The following is a 15,762-nucleotide window of genomic DNA, read 5'->3' as shown; positions in this document are numbered from 1 at the left end:
AGAAACACAGGAGGTTGTAGAGAGACAGGAGCTTTATTCAAACACTGCAAACAAACATTTGTCTCTTTTTCAAAAGTTTAAACTGTGCTCCATGACAAGACAGAGATGACAGTTCCGTCTCACAATTAAAAGAATGCAAACATATCTTCCTCTTCAAAGGAGTGCGCGTCAGGAGCAGAGACTGTCATAAAGACAGAGGAAAGCAAACAAATCAATAGGGCTGTTTGGCTTTTAAGTATGCGAAGCACCGCGGCACAAAGCTGTTGAAGGCGGCAGCTCACACCCCCTCCGTCAGGAGCAGGGAGAGAGAGACAGAGAAAAACAAACAAAAATCAATACGTGCCCTTCGAGCTTTTAAGTATGCAAAGCACCATGAGCAGCTGCACAGAAGGTAGCAACGTGAAGATAATCTTTCAGCATTTTTAGACGAGCGTCTGTATCGTCTAGGTGTGCGAACAGCCCCCCTGCTCAATCCCCCTACGTCAGGATCAGAGAAAGTCAGCGCAAGAGAGAGAGAGAGAAAAGTAAGTTGGGTAGCTTAGCAGCCATCTGCCAATAGCGTCCCTTGTATGAAATCAACTGGGCAAACCAACAGAGGAAGCATGTACCAGTAATTAAAAGACCCATTGTCCGCAGAAATCCGCGAACCAGCAAAAAATCCGCGATATATATTTAAATATGCTTACATATAAAATCCGCGATAGAGTGAAGCCGCGAAAGGCAAAGCGCGATATAGCGAGGGATTACTGTATCCAATTAACCAAACACGGGTTGGCGAGCGAAGCGAGCAGGGGGCGAAGCCCCCTAGTTGCTTCCTAATATCGTGGAACCTCGGGTCACGAATGTCTCGGACCACGTACAAATCGGGTTACCACCAAAAAGTTCGGCAAACTTTTGCATCTGTTCACGACCATACACTCTGGTGATGAAAAAGCCAGTTTCCCTTCCGGTTCGTACGTGCCGATGATTTCCGCACATGTTCAGTCTCTCCCTATCCATTCCCTGGAGAGAGAGAGAGAGATGCATTATTCAAGCATTGTTTTAACCATGTTGTATTTTAACTTCCACTTCACTTCTGTTTACAGCGATCGGTTTGTAGCGTCCATTGTTGCAATGTTTCTTTTCTTGGTTGTTTATTAAATTACGATTTTTCAAATGTTCATGTTTTTCCCTGTGCTTAAAAATCATTAAAAAAAGTGTTTACAGCGATCGGTTCGTAGCGTGCATTGTTGCAATGTTACTTTTCTCTGTTCAAGGTTTTCTCAGTGTTATTCAATGTTTTTACATTTAGTTTACTATTATGCTGTGCATTCTATGGTATAATTAACTATTTTTGTGCTTAAAAATCTTTAAAGAAATATATATTTTCATACAGTTCGTACGGTCTGGAACGGATTAATTGTATTTACATACAATCCTATGGGGGAAATTACTTCGGGTTATGACCAGAGTTTTGGAACAAATTACGGTCGTGACCCGAGGTTCCACTGTATATGTTCATTTAAAAGCAGTTTAGCATTAAGTGTATGCAGTACAGGCAATTATAAAGCTTAATTAGCTTTTTTGGTCTGTGTCTTGGAAGAGTACATTTTAAACCATCAAAATGCATAAACATAGAATGATGTTTGTCTATGCTATTTTTTCTTTTGTCTAGGTTTCATCCTATGGAGACAATATGGTGGAGTGTCAGCTTGAGACACACAATAACAAAATGGTGACATTTAAATTTGATACAGAAGGAGATGCACCTGAAGACATAGCTGACTGTATGGTGAGGTTTAAGGGTTTTTCACTTCAAGTACATGTAAATCAACTTCCATTGACAAGACTTAACCGTATACACTTGCATATAAAAATAACAAAAAGCATGAAAGCCCTTTTTATAAGGTACATAAGGATATACAGTAAATGTGTACAGCATATTTTAATGGGACTAGTCTTTCTATTATAGAAAAAAAAATCTTGGAAGGAGATAAGACATGATTTTCTCAGAGAGACACTTGCACGTCCTGCGAGACGAGACTTTGTGCCAAGAGATTTAACCATGCCTGAGGCTGGAAATAAAAGACAAAGAGTAGATGACAAAGTAGAACATCATAAAGAATTCAAAAATGCTGACAAGGTACACATGCAGAGCAGGTTAGAGATAATGGAAGTAGAAAAATTCGAAAGTCTCAAAAAAGTATAGTAAAGATTGCATTAGCACAAACAGAAATTATTACTCAGTGAAATAATGGATCAGCGAAAAGAGATTGAATATATTGTTCGGATATAAACTTTAATTCGGAGACTTGTACATCATCTAATTTGTGTTGCCATCAGGGAAAAAAAAAAAAAAAAAAGTAGTGTTTCTTCCCAATGAAGAGACGTATCTGCGAGAATTAAAAGATTTGTTGTTTGGTGAAAGTGAAATCCTGCGAGAGAAAATTTCAAGCCCGGCGAGAGATTATGCAAAGAGATTTGGAAAAGTCCTGCACACATAACCACGCACACAGTTCAATCATTTCTCATCTGTGTGAATGCTATTGTCAGACACGTTTCTTGTAGAGAGAAAGAAACGATATTCACTCTCAGGCAGTTATACGTTGCATTGTTACAATGTAATTTCAAACACAGAATCAAAATTCGGTGTGATATTGATGAAAAGTTAAAAGCGAAAAGAGATCGAATATATGGACATAGGTGATATGACAGAAGTATGTAGATATTGTTTGGCTTTAAACTTTAAGTCGGAGACTTGTAGATCGTCTAATTCTTCTTGCCATCAGGAAAAAGTAGTGTCTATTCCCAATTAAGAGGCCTATCCTTAATTGGGATTAAGTTTTTATTTGGTGAAAGTGAAATCCACATACGTGAGTGACAGAGACGCAAAGTTGCTGGTGCGTAGCGCAGGCGGGAGGGTTGGTAAGCGAAGTGAGCAACAGAGTGTGGACTTTAATGTTGTTCCATGACATTTTATATAAAGAAAAAAATAACTAAACATCTTAAAACAGATTTCCCTGGAAAGTGGAGAAGCCTCTGTATCCTATATGGGATTTTACTTGTTTTAAAAGGCTTGAGACTAAGGTTTTCGGTTGTTCTATTTTGGTGCCACTGTGATGGGTCTGAGGTAATGTCCAAACTTCTCCAAAAATTTCGACTAAGGTAGTGAACTGAGTTATTCCTGTTGCACCATGTGGATTACTCAAAGTAATTGCTTCTGAATGTTACTGAAATGAATGTCTCTGAAACATGAAATATCTATTTAAATAAAGTCTACCCAGCCTTCCGTTTTGGTAGGATTAAAGAGACACAAAACACATGTTTAGCAGTACTGGTAAATTTCACAGTCCACTCTACACTGTAGTCCTTGGTGGACTAGGAAGATCAATTTATAATAATGTATTAATTCATACTTTTGTCTCTATTTTAAAAAAAATCTTGGGAAATCTTGGGAGGGAGACGAGACGTGTTCTTCTCGGAAGACAATTTGACGTCCCGCGAGAGATGGCAGTGAGACTAAAGGGCAGCTGCTGTACAGGCTCTTAAATGATTGAGGAGCAGCGAGACAAGCAGAGCACGCAGTTCACCAGCAGCAAGACAGTAGCTGATCCGTCCGCATCTCCTTAGTGTGTGTTCAGCCCCACTTCACCCCTTCTCCCCCCAAACAACGCGAGCAACATTATACATCCCACGAAAAAGACATTTAACCACGCTCGGGCCGGAAATAAAGGACAAAGAGTAGATGACAAAGTAGAATGTTGTAAACAATTCAATAATGTTGGCATGGTACACATGCACAGCAGGTCTTCTCGGAAGACACTTTGAAGTCCCTCGAGGCTTCTTGCACAGAAGACACTTTGAAATCCTGCGAGACTACTTGCACGGAAGACACTTTGAAGTCCTGGGAGACTACTTGCACAACATGCCCTACTTACAAGCAAATTCTTGGAGACACTTTAACGTCCCGCAAGACAAAGAAGTGAGATAAAAGGACAGCTGCTGTACAGACTTTTAAATGATCGACACACAGTGCGACATGCAGATCACGCAGCACGGCACAAGCAGCAGCAGCTGCTGTACAGGCTTTTAAATGATCGACGTGCAGCGCAACTTGCAGATCATGCAGCACTGCACTAGCAGCCCTTGGGTGGGGGGGGTGAAAACTCATTCATTACAGGTTTATTACAGGCAAATATCAAGAAATACAAAAAGAATGAAATGAAAATAACAGTCTCTTTAAATTTTATATCCGGTTAACCAAACCCGGGGATTGGCGAGCGACGCGAGCTGTTAGACTGACGTTTTTTTCTAAGACTATCAAAACTTAGTTGAGTCTAAAACAAGTCCCAAGACTGCAACTAGTCAAGACTGAGTCTAAAGAGGGGGATCTAGACAGAGTCCAAAATCAAACATTAACTAGGATTTAACTAGTTCTAACCCAAATTTGCTGATTCCCTGAGTGCAAATGAGACTCAGCCATACTGAACTCCTGCAGATTTTCTTTAGACAATGTATCAGCATGGAAAAAGATCTCACCAGTCGCCAAGTGGGAGCTGTACACAAAAGGACAGTGAAATGTGGTAGTGGACATATATCTCTAATCCCAAACAAAAATTTGATTGTTCTTCAAATTATAGAAATTAACAAATACAAATGTTCTTAACAGTTAATGTTTTTTAAGTATTTTTATAATTTCATATTTGATACTTTTTAGGTTCTGCACTTTTATTTGATCATAAACAGAGTATAACAATAGAATAAGGTTAAATTAGGCCACATAATTTATTTCAAGTATGATTTTTCACCTGGCATTACACTGAAAATTCTCTAGAAATATGTAATAATATGTAACCCCCAACCTCATAAAGGGTGCTGTACCACACAGAAGTAAAAGTCACATGAAGTCAAACTGAATCTTAACATTTTCATGGACTACTCTGCATCAGACTTTATAATTCTGCAGTATCACAAAGATCCATATCATCTTTGGTGTACTATCTACATTGGCTATATTGGTAAATACTGGCAACAAAGGTATGATTGTGCAAAATACCACACTCCTGTTAGCAAATAAAGCAGGATGTTAGTCACTTTTCAAAGAGTTTGGTATCTGCTCAGTGCAGCTTTTCTAAATTATTCAGTTACTCCTGTCTAATATGTTCTATTAATCATTTTGCCTTTTAGATAATTTGGTTGTGCACATCAGTCTAAAAATGGTAATGCTTGGCACTGTCCTTTACAGTACTACAGAAGTCCATGATTGCACTTGAAAAACAGGAGGACAGTACTTTTTTTCATTTTAATTTTTGATACATTATTGAAAAGAAAAATATGCAATTTAAAAAGTTAACATTAATAAACACTTTTTTCAGCACTTGTATTGTAACAGTCTACTCAAGTCTGCCTATGTAACAGCAGAAGTTTTTTTTTTCTTGGGGGGGAAAAAAAATATTTCACAAGACCAACAGCCAAGTCTGATGCAAGTCCAAGGACAAATACCCCGAATCTGAGACAATCAAAAAAAAAAAAAAAAGTCTTGAGTCCGGACTCTAGTACTACAACCCTGCCTTTCCTGATTGACAGTTTTTAGCAGTTTATAGGATCACTTCAGCTGTAGCTTTACAGGGGAGGAGTAAATGTACAGGAAACCCACACAGTCAAAAATAATTCCTGAAGAGTTTGCAGCCACTGTGCTTGCATCTACAATGACAAACAAATGATTTCTGCCATATTCTGTAAATTCCAACTCTGCAGAAGAGGCCTTCTCAGCTCAAACTGGATACAGAGTATCTGAGAGATTTGTGCCTGATGATTAACATGAAGATCCCAACAGTGTTCAGCCAGATAAGTGTAATAAGGTTTAATAGACAATTCACTATAAAAGCAGTACAATAATGGGCTTACAGTCAATTACAGTAAATAGTCATTAATCCATTTTTCCTTTGCCAAGTTATGTTTATTTTTGTTTTTGATCCTACAGACTGAAAGGTGTAATGCATCTACCTATGTCTTTCATGTAATTTGATGCACTGTGAGTCTTTGTGTTTTGCTAACCAAAAAAGGATTAATTCACTAAATGTTGCACTCCTAAATATTTCCTTAAGTATTTTTGTACTTAACTTAAAATGTAAACAGACATTAAAGAACAGATTTTGAAGGATAAAAAGCATAATTTAAAAACCATGTGATAGATGATAGATAGGAGGTGCAACCTGGTATTTGGTAGCACAAGATTCCAGTTTAGAGTTGTGGTCGCGAGCAGGTGCTTATCAATTAACTTAACTGAGACCATCCATAGCTCCACAGTTTTTCTTAATCTTTTACTTTTAGGTGATGTTTGTTAAGTTAGAAGCCAACTAAGATGCATATGAAACTGCAAATTGGTTGAATTTTCATAAATGACCATTGCGAACATTAGAGAAGCTCCTAAAATTGGTAATATATATATATAATATAAAGTATATATGTAAATCTATATGTATATGTGTGTATACAGTATAATGTATGTATGTGTATATATACAGTCATATGAAAAGGTTTGGGTACCCCTCTCAACCTGCATAATAATTTACTCTACTTTCAAGAAAAAAAGATAACAGTGGTATGTCTTTCATTTCCTAGGAATGTCTGAGTACTGGGGTGTTTTCCGAACGAAGATTTTTAGTGAAGCAGTATTTAGTTGTATGAAATTAAATCAAATGTGAAAAACTGGCTGTGCAAAAATTTGGGCACCCTTGTAATTTTGCTAATTTGAATGCATGTAACTGCTGAATACTGATTACTTGCAACACCAAATTGGTTGGATTAGCTCGTTAAGCCTTGACCTTCATAGACATGTGTGTCCAATCATGAGAAAAGGTATTTAAGGTGGTCAATTGCAAGTTGTGCTTCCCTTTGACTCTCCTCTGAAGAGGGACAGCATGGGATCCTCAAACCAACTCTCAAATGATCTGAAAACAAAGATTGTTCAGTATCATGGTTTAGGGGAAGGCTACAAAAGCTATCTCAGAGGTTTAAACTGTCAGTTTCAACTGTAAGGAATGTAATTGGGAAATGGAAGGCCACAGGCACAGTTGCTGTTAAACCCAGTTCTGGCAGGCCAAAAAAAAACACAGGAGCGGCATATGCGCAGGATTGTGAGAATGGTTACAAACAACCCACAGATCACCTCCAAAGACCTTCAAGAACATCTTGCTGCAGATTGTGTATCTCTACATCTTGCTGCAGATGGTGTATCTGTACATCGTTCTACAATTCAGCACAATTTGCACATAACATCTGTATGGCAGGGTGATGAGAAAGAAGCCCTTTCTGCCCCCACGCCACAAACAGAGTCACTTGTTGTATGCAAATGCTCATTTAGACAAGCCAGATTAATATTGGAACAAAGTGCTTTGGACTGATGAGACAAAAATTGAGTTATTTGGTCATAACAAAAAGCACTTTGCATGGCGGAAGAAGAACACCACATTCCAAGAAAAACACCTGCTACCTACTGTCAAATTTGGTGGAGGTTCCATCATGCTGTGTGGCTAGTTCAGGGACTGGGGCCCTTGTTAAAGTCGTGGGTCAGATGAATTCAACCCAGTAGCAACAAATTCTTCAGGATAATGTTCAAGCATCAGTCACAAAATTGAAGTTATGCAGGGGTTGGATATTCCAACAAGAAAATGACCCAAAACACAGTTTAAAATCTACAAAGGCATTCATGCAGAGGGAGAAGTACAGTGTTCTGGAATGGCTGTCACAGTCCCGTGACTTGAATATCATCGAAAATCTATGGGATGATTTGAAGCAGGCTGACCATGCTCAGCAGCCATCAACTTTAACTGAACTGGAGAGATTTTGTATGGAAGAATGGTCAAAAATACCTCCATCCAGAATCCAGACACTCATCAAAGGCTATAGGAGGCATCTAGAGGCTGTTATATTTGCAAAAGGAGGCTCAACTAAGTATTGATATAATATCTCTGTTTTGGTGCCCAAATTTGTGCACCTGTTAAATGTTATTATGATGCTTATTGCATATTTTCTGTTAATCCAATAAACTTAATGTCCCTGCTGAAATGCTACTGTTTCCATAAGGCATGTCCTATATTAAAAGGAAGTTGCTACTTTGAAAGCTCAGCCAATGATAAACAAAAATCCAAAGGATTAAGATGGGTTCCCAAACTTTTTCATATACATACATATCTATCTATCTATTTATATATATATATGTGTGTATGTATGTATATTTATATAATATATATGATCAGTTAACCTGACATTCAAGATTAAATGTGGGAGACAAAAACTCCACACTGGCACTAAGAAAACATCTCCAAACTCTGATCTTTAATGGTTTATAATTGTACAGTAAGATAAGTTTTAGTATAATTAGATAAATTATTATTATTTCTAGTACTGAAATTAGGTTTGTATTCTAAGGCACCCTGCATTGATATTTACTGTAATAGGTGCTATATAGAGGAAGGAATTATTAAGAATTTAGTACTAATCCTGATGATTTCATATGTCAGCTGTGCAATGGTAAATGCATAGTGTATATTGTTATATTTTTTTTAGGTTGAAGAGGATTTTGTGCTTAACATTGAAAAGGAAAAATTTGTGGAAGAACTGAAGGTAATAGTAATGAAAGCACAGGAGATCCTGAAAAATACATCATTTAAACTAGATGGACAACATGGCAGCATTCAGGTTTGTAATACTTATATGGCATATTTATGTAATATTTTATATAGAATATTTATTATATCATAAAAAAATCAAATGTTTATTTTTGTTGTGTAATAGTAACAATAAGACCAGGTCGCTATTCAAAATGGTAATTCTTGGAAGCGGCCGGAATCAAACCCATGACCTCTTGATTATGAGTCAGCAGTTCTTCTGATATATGGACTTCAGTCTTCACACATTATACACTTCATGTAAAATTATGTCATTGGTACTATAACATGAAAAAAGTTTGTTTTAGCTATGTGTTCAAAATTTCTTGAATTTCTCGCATTTCATGTCATCTAACATTTACATAGATCGTTGTAGACACAGAACACCCATGAAATGCATGTGTTCCAAGTAATGATATATTATTTACCCTATAAAATTCCAGGTACCTGACACCCAGATAAACATACTTGAGCAGGGAGAACGTTTTCTCTCAAGTTGAGGGGGGCGGCTGGTTCGGGGGAATGCTGTGTGCTTGTGCTGATCAACACATTTTTTACAAAACAAAAGATGCTAATGGAGAGGTGCAAAGGAATTTAAGGTGGCCTGGTATTAAGAGTTTTTTGGTAGGCTTCAGGTATTCTAGTGTTAAATGGAATTTTCTTTGTCAGGTTAACAAATGTCTAATTCTAAGCTTAATCCTTTTTACTTTCTATCTATAGGCTGAATCATTGGAACACTTGCATGTAAACCCACTACCGCCACCAAGCAGTATGTATTTTTATTGTTTTATCTTTTTATTTTGTTTTCTTTTTCTTCTGACATTTTGTTAATAAACAAGAACACAAGATTTGGTACATTTAATTAAGTAGCTAACCATGGCACCTGAAAAATGCTGTTGTTGTTGTGTGTGTGTGTGTGTGTGTGTGTGTGTTTTTTTTTTGTTTTTTTTAATGTTTTTAAACTCCTCTTATGAAGTTACTCGAGTTATCCCTGACATAACCTTTTGTGACTTCTTGATTCAATTAGATGTGTCATCTTAGATTATTAAGTAAAAAAATAGTTGGTCAGTGTTTGTGTAAAGGCCCTGTCAAACATAAACATTTTCTAGTTTCACATCTTTTTAATAGTTTAGCTTCATAAGAAAATATCTTTGGATTATAGAAAGAATTTGAGAGAGAGATACACACACAGATTCTACCAGATAAAACTTTTAGGACAACCCTATTTTTCCAGAGGTGAAAAAAAAATGTAGGTTACCAAAAGTTGAAAAATAATGTGATTTCCTGAAATTTAAAAAGGCTGTTTTCTAGTAACAAGTAATGGGTTTGCAATTGCAGATTTTCTACAGCATAAGAAGTTAATTAAGCCTTGATAGCTGATGCAAACAATTTCATCAAGTGTCCCAACTTTTATTAATTACCGTATTTTTTGCTCGATAAGATGCACTTTTTTTTCCCCAAAAGAAGGGTGGAAATGTCTGTGCGTCTTATGGAGCAAATATTGCGTCACAGACCATGATGTATATTACCTGACAAAAATCGACATCTAGGATTAGAGGGTGACAATCAGCTGTTAATGGTGACAAAACTCACTGTTACGTTACAGGCATTCCCTCTCTGCTTGGAGGAATGTTAGACTCATTGACTCAGCATCTAATCCTTGTGTGTGCATGAGTTACGAAATGTAAACAAAGGCAAGATGGCATCGACATCTCACGAGGGAGCGAAGCGAGTACAGAAAACAAAATACTCAGCAGACAATGTTTTGCGCATTATCATTGAGTCGGACTCTGATTTTTCAGAATCTGATATTGTTGAGAGTGATCAGGAGATCGAGCAAGAGAGTGAAAAACTGTCATCAGCTGATCGGACACCAGCCGATGCCGCCCCAGCTGAGCACATTCGTGCAGCCGACGCACCTACGGCAAGGTTCATGTCCAGGGAATACCGAGACATTGATACGTGGGAGCCGAACTGGCTACCAGACTTCACAAGACAGCATGGCTTGCTGTTGGACTTGACAGATTACCAGTGTAGCAGTAGAGGCCCCTATCAACCTCTTGAACCCTAAGGTACCACGCCAAACACCAGGTAAAAGTACAATTATTATTTATTTTATGATAATAACGTGCACAAAGCACCCTCCACTCTACACTACTCATATAACACAATAATCAATAAACAATCACCAATGCTCCTCTCCCAGACACTTAGCCACCTTTCCTACCAGCTCAGCTCACTCGTCTGGGGTTTCCCAGAGTCCTTTATAGTCCCTGACCCGGAAGTGGTTCCAACCCTGCAATCCATGAGTCCTCATCACTTCCGGGTCAGATTAAAAGTCCTTTTCTTCAACCCGGAAGCACGTCGTTCCTTCCGGTCATGTGACCAGGACGCACTTCCGGGTTATAGGGCACGTAGCACTCCTCAAGCCTCCCTACAGCGGCTCCTGGTGGTCCCCATGGTATCCAGCAGGGCTGTTTATAAAAACTACAATGTCCATAAGGCCCTGCTGGAATTTCCATGCTGCTGGGAGGGCTCCATCTGGCAGCCTGGAGTCGTGGGCCGGAATATTTGGCCGGCCATCCCTCACAGTTCCCTCTCCTTAGCGAAGACCACTAGGGCGGAGCGTCCAGCCCCGCGAGGGACGTCTTCCTCCAGGAGGACCCATCAGTCGGGCCTTGGCTGCGCTGTCTAGACTCCCCAGAGAACCTAGGGGGAACGGTGTATCGGATGTCCCTCCGATCCCCTGTCCTCCGATGACAACTTCGCCATACGTGGCCCGGCCGATGACAGTCATAGCAAAGCCGTCGCCTTCCTGGTTGTCTTCCTCCGCAAGACTGGAAACACCTTGGGAACTCCGTCAACTCTGTCTCCGCCCTTTTCTCCGCCGAGCCCCTTTGCTGTCTCCACGCCCGTTGACCTTAATCTATTCAGAGGCAGCGTCTTAAGCACCGCATCGCCCCGGGAGACAGTACTTTTCAACTGCTCTGGTTTGATCGGTGCTTCCCCCGCCCCTTCTGTCACCACCGTCAACTCGCTTATAGCACGGGTCGGGGTCTTGAGGTCTGAATTGCTCCGAGAAGCCGCCTCATCCAGCTGCCCCGGCTCGATCGTTCCTTCCCCCGACCACTCGGTTAGTGTTCCGCACTCTATTGTCGGGCACGCAGTGCTTTGGCACCCGCTACTTATTAACCGCGGGCCTGGATCATACTGCGTCCCTATATGCTGTACGGTACTGGTTCCACTCACCTGTACCACCGCATCAATCATAACGGGAGCCTCAAGTCTTTTCAGTAGCGCCTTGGCCTTTGCTCCCAACTCCTCCACTTGCTTCTTCAGCTCTGATAAACCCTGGAAGAAACTGTATACGGGCTCAAGTAACTTCTCGAGATCCTGCCGTCCCACAAAGTCATTTAATTCAGCCTGCGGTAGGCGACAATCGTCATTTGCCTTACCTTCTGGCCGGGAGCCAATGGGCACGTCCACTCCTGGCACATGCTCGGTTGGGTTGCGCAAAGGCTCTTGGGAACTGGAGTCTTTAGAGGGTCGGGTGGCCGCTACCGGCCGACTGTGATCTGCCTTTTCTAATTTAACGGCAGACCATTCAGTCACAACCCACTCCTCTTTACCTGTACTTATGAGTGGCGCTGCTTCGCTCGCCTCCCCCTTCCCTTTCAGGGAGTTCGGATCCGTCGGGGAATACACGGCCTAACTGACGGACTGTTGTTGACCTTCTTCCCGACATCCTTTGGGCGAAATCGCGAGACCCGCTTCTGCGAATAAGCAGGTCTCTTCCTTGTCAGGTGACTCCGTGTTTTGCTGACGGTATACCCAGCCTGCTCCAGGATAGTCCACGTGACTGTCATCGACGAATAGGCGTCTCCCTTTCAGACTCCTAGATAGTCTTGCCTCCTCGCTATCACGGCCATCTTGCCTGGGTATGAGGTATGTGTCCGTCTCACAGTCCAATTCGCGCCAACCGGCCTCTGCAAAATAAGAAAAGAAAGGTCCCGGCGCAACGGGCGTTGTCCCGGCACATACCTCCGACTTTTGATGGCTTGTTCCGAGCTCCAGTGAGGTAGTCCTCTGACAGTCCTTCTGTTGCCGTAACGAATGGGCTCTCTTGGCAGCTATCAGAGCTCTGTCTTCCTCACTACCCATCAGGAATGTCCACACTGTTGCCGCCTCGTGTAGGGCCTGATTCTTTTGGTAATGCCCATTCTTTTTTCCTGATTTCCTTCCCATCTCGAACCAATATGAGACAAGGCTCATCACCGCCGCGCTGCTTGTAGAGTGTAGCGTTTCAACCTCCGTGCTCATGACTGGTGCCGTCTTAGGGTTTTCTGCCCACAAAATTTTTATAACATAGGTCCTCTGCCAAATCCACGGCCAGAGAATCCTGCCGACTACGCCAGTGTAGCAGTAGAGACCCCTATCGACCACTTGAACCCTCAGGTACCACGCCAAACACCAGGTAAAAGTACAATTATTATTTATTTTATGATGATAACGTGCCCAAAGCACCCTCCACTCTACCCTACTCATATAACACAATAATCAATAAACAATCACCAGTCCTCCTCTCCCAGACACTTAGCCACCCTTCCTCCCAGCTCAGCTCACTAGTCTGGGATTTCCCAGAGTCCTTTATAGTCCATGACCCGGAAGTGGTTCCAGCCCTGCAATCCATGAGTCCTCATCACTTCTGGGTCAGATTAAAAGTCCTTTTCTTCAACCCGGAAACACGTCGTTCCTTCCGGTCATGTGACCAGGACGCACTTCTGGGTTATAGGGCATGTAGCACTCCTCAAGCCTCCCTACAGCAGCTCCTGGTGGTCCCCATGGTATCCAGCAGGGCTGTTTATAAAAACTACAATGTCCATAAGGCCCTGCTGGAATTCGGGGAACTTCCATGCTGCTGGGAGGGCTCCATCTGGCGGCCTGAAGGTGTGGGCCGGAATATTTGGCCGGCCATCCCTCACACCAGCCGCTGGACTACTTCAGGCTGTTCTTTCCTGAAGCTGCCTTTCAGCAACTGTCAGATGAGACAAACAGGTATGCAGAGCAATTTTTTGAATCGCGGGCTGTGCTTGCACCGCAGTCTCGTTTTTTAAAATAGAAACCCACAACAAAAGACGAGATGAAGGGCTTTGTGGCATTACTAATATAGATGGTACTAGACTGGCAATATAACTTCAGGGAGCATTGGTCTAAACGTGCTTTGTCCTCTGGTGGCTTTGGACAGGTTATGCCGCGTGATGATAGGTACGTGCTCCTGCAAAGTGATTGTGAGCAACTGAGCTTCATAAATTCTGACACTAGTGATGAGGAGTTCTTGGGGTTCCCAGAAAACTAGAAGAAAGCTTGAACCTTAAAGTCTGTCCTCATTTGTTAATGACAGTGATGATGGTTCTTAATACCACTGTTGACTTTACATGATTGAAATACTTTTCTGCTATATTTTATTAAATATATTAGTACACCATTTGGTTCAGAATATTTTTTTCTTGTTTTCCTCCTCTAAACATAGGTGCGTCTGATGGTCAGGTACGTCTTAAGGAGCGGAAAATACGGTACTTACAGACCCTCAATCTGTATAAAAGCATAGTTGAAACAATCTGTGTTGCTACTTCCTCTGAAGCCTTTATTTAGACAATATTAAATTGTATATTGCTTTCATACTTGTGAGAAGAAGGCAATTAACAAAGTAAGACAGGTCTTTGGTATACAACTGAAAATTACAATATTTCAATGTTTGATAACATAGAAAAATTGAGTTTTCTAAATTTTGGAAAGGTAGGTGGACCCCCCACTGGGCATGTCTGCCTGACACACCCCCAACAGTGTCACCTTAATCGCAGCCGGGTCGTCAGCCTGGAGCCACCCTTCACTTTGTTTTGCTCCTTTAATTGCGGAACATGTCAACATGGTGTAGCAGTGATGGAGCGGTCTCAGTACACCACCCCAGCAGCCAGCTCTAGGATCCTTGTTTTCCTCATGCTTTATCCCTTCTTCTGAGCTAGAACCAGAAGCTCCTTTTTTCTTGCCTCTTCCGCCAGATCCATGAGGGCTTTCCTCAGCTTTGAGCCTGTAATCCCAAGGGACTTCAGGAACCTCTGGGAGAATATTCCAGTGAAGCTGGGAAGATGAAGGCCCTCCACCCTGCTTGCGAGCATGTTAACAGTTCTGCATACTTTTCCCTCATTCTCGCAAAGGTGACCTCCATCCCGTCTTCCCATGGAACAAGTCAGTTCAGCATTTATGATCATCCTAGTAGTGGTGAACCAGAGCACAATTTTTGGCCATAAGGAGGCTGGGATTGATCTCTTGTGGGTCGAAGTCAGCCATCATGGTCCATACTTTGTATGCAATATAATATATATACAAACACTATATTACCAAAAGTATTGGTATGCCTTCCTTTATACACATATGAACTTTAATGACATCCTATTCTTAATACATGCACTTTAATATGAAGTTGACCCCCCCTTGTAGCTATAACAGCTTCAACTCTTCTGGGAAGGCTTTCCACAAGGTTTATGGGAATTTTTAACCATTCTTGCAGGAGAGCAGTTGTGAGGTCAGGCACTGATGTTGGACAAGAAGGCCTGACTCGTAGTCTCCGCTCTAATTCATCCCAAAGGAGTTCTGTCGGATTAAGGGTAGGGCTCTGTGCAGAACAGTCAAGTTCCTCCACACCAAACTCGCTCATCCATTTCTTTATAAACCTTGCTTTGTGCACTGTTGCACAGTCATGTTGGAACAGGAAGGGGCCATCCATTGAATTGCCAGACAGCGAAGCGTGATTTGTCACTCCAAAGGACATATACCCCATTGCTCTAGAGTCTAGTGGTGGTTTGCTTTAGACCACTGCATCTGACGCTTTGCACTGCACTTGGTGATGTAGGGATTGGATGCAGCTTCCCAGCCGTGGAAACCCATTCCATGAAGCTCTCTATGCACTGTTCTTGAGGTAATCTGAAGGCCACACAAAGTTTGAAGGTTTGTAGCTATTGATTCTGCAGAAAATTGGTGACTTCTGCGCATTGTTCACCTGAGCATGCTGTGTCACCGCACCACTTCATGGCTGAGTTACTGCTGTTCCCAA

The 15,762-nt window shown here is 41.3% G+C and overlaps 1 protein-coding gene across 6 annotated transcripts in view; it reads left to right on the top strand.

Moving 5' to 3' along the window:
• The window catches only part of si:dkey-151g10.3 (serine/threonine-protein kinase WNK3), a 343,184-nt gene that overhangs the window by 230,005 nt on the left and 97,417 nt on the right, over nt 1–15,762 (top strand). For all 6 annotated transcript variants that reach the window (XM_051933579.1, XM_051933582.1, XM_051933581.1 and 3 more), the window contains exons 16-18: nt 1,655–1,771; nt 8,551–8,682; nt 9,372–9,420. In XM_051933579.1, the coding sequence (XP_051789539.1) occupies nt 1,655–1,771; nt 8,551–8,682; nt 9,372–9,420 (298 nt within the window). The remainder of the gene's footprint in view (nt 1–1,654; nt 1,772–8,550; nt 8,683–9,371; nt 9,421–15,762) is intronic.

Source organism: Erpetoichthys calabaricus, chromosome 11, assembly GCF_900747795.2.
Source record: "Erpetoichthys calabaricus chromosome 11, fErpCal1.3, whole genome shotgun sequence".
NCBI classification, from domain to species: Eukaryota; Metazoa; Chordata; class Cladistia; order Polypteriformes; family Polypteridae; genus Erpetoichthys; species Erpetoichthys calabaricus.
This window is presented reverse-complemented; position numbering and strand designations above follow the sequence as displayed.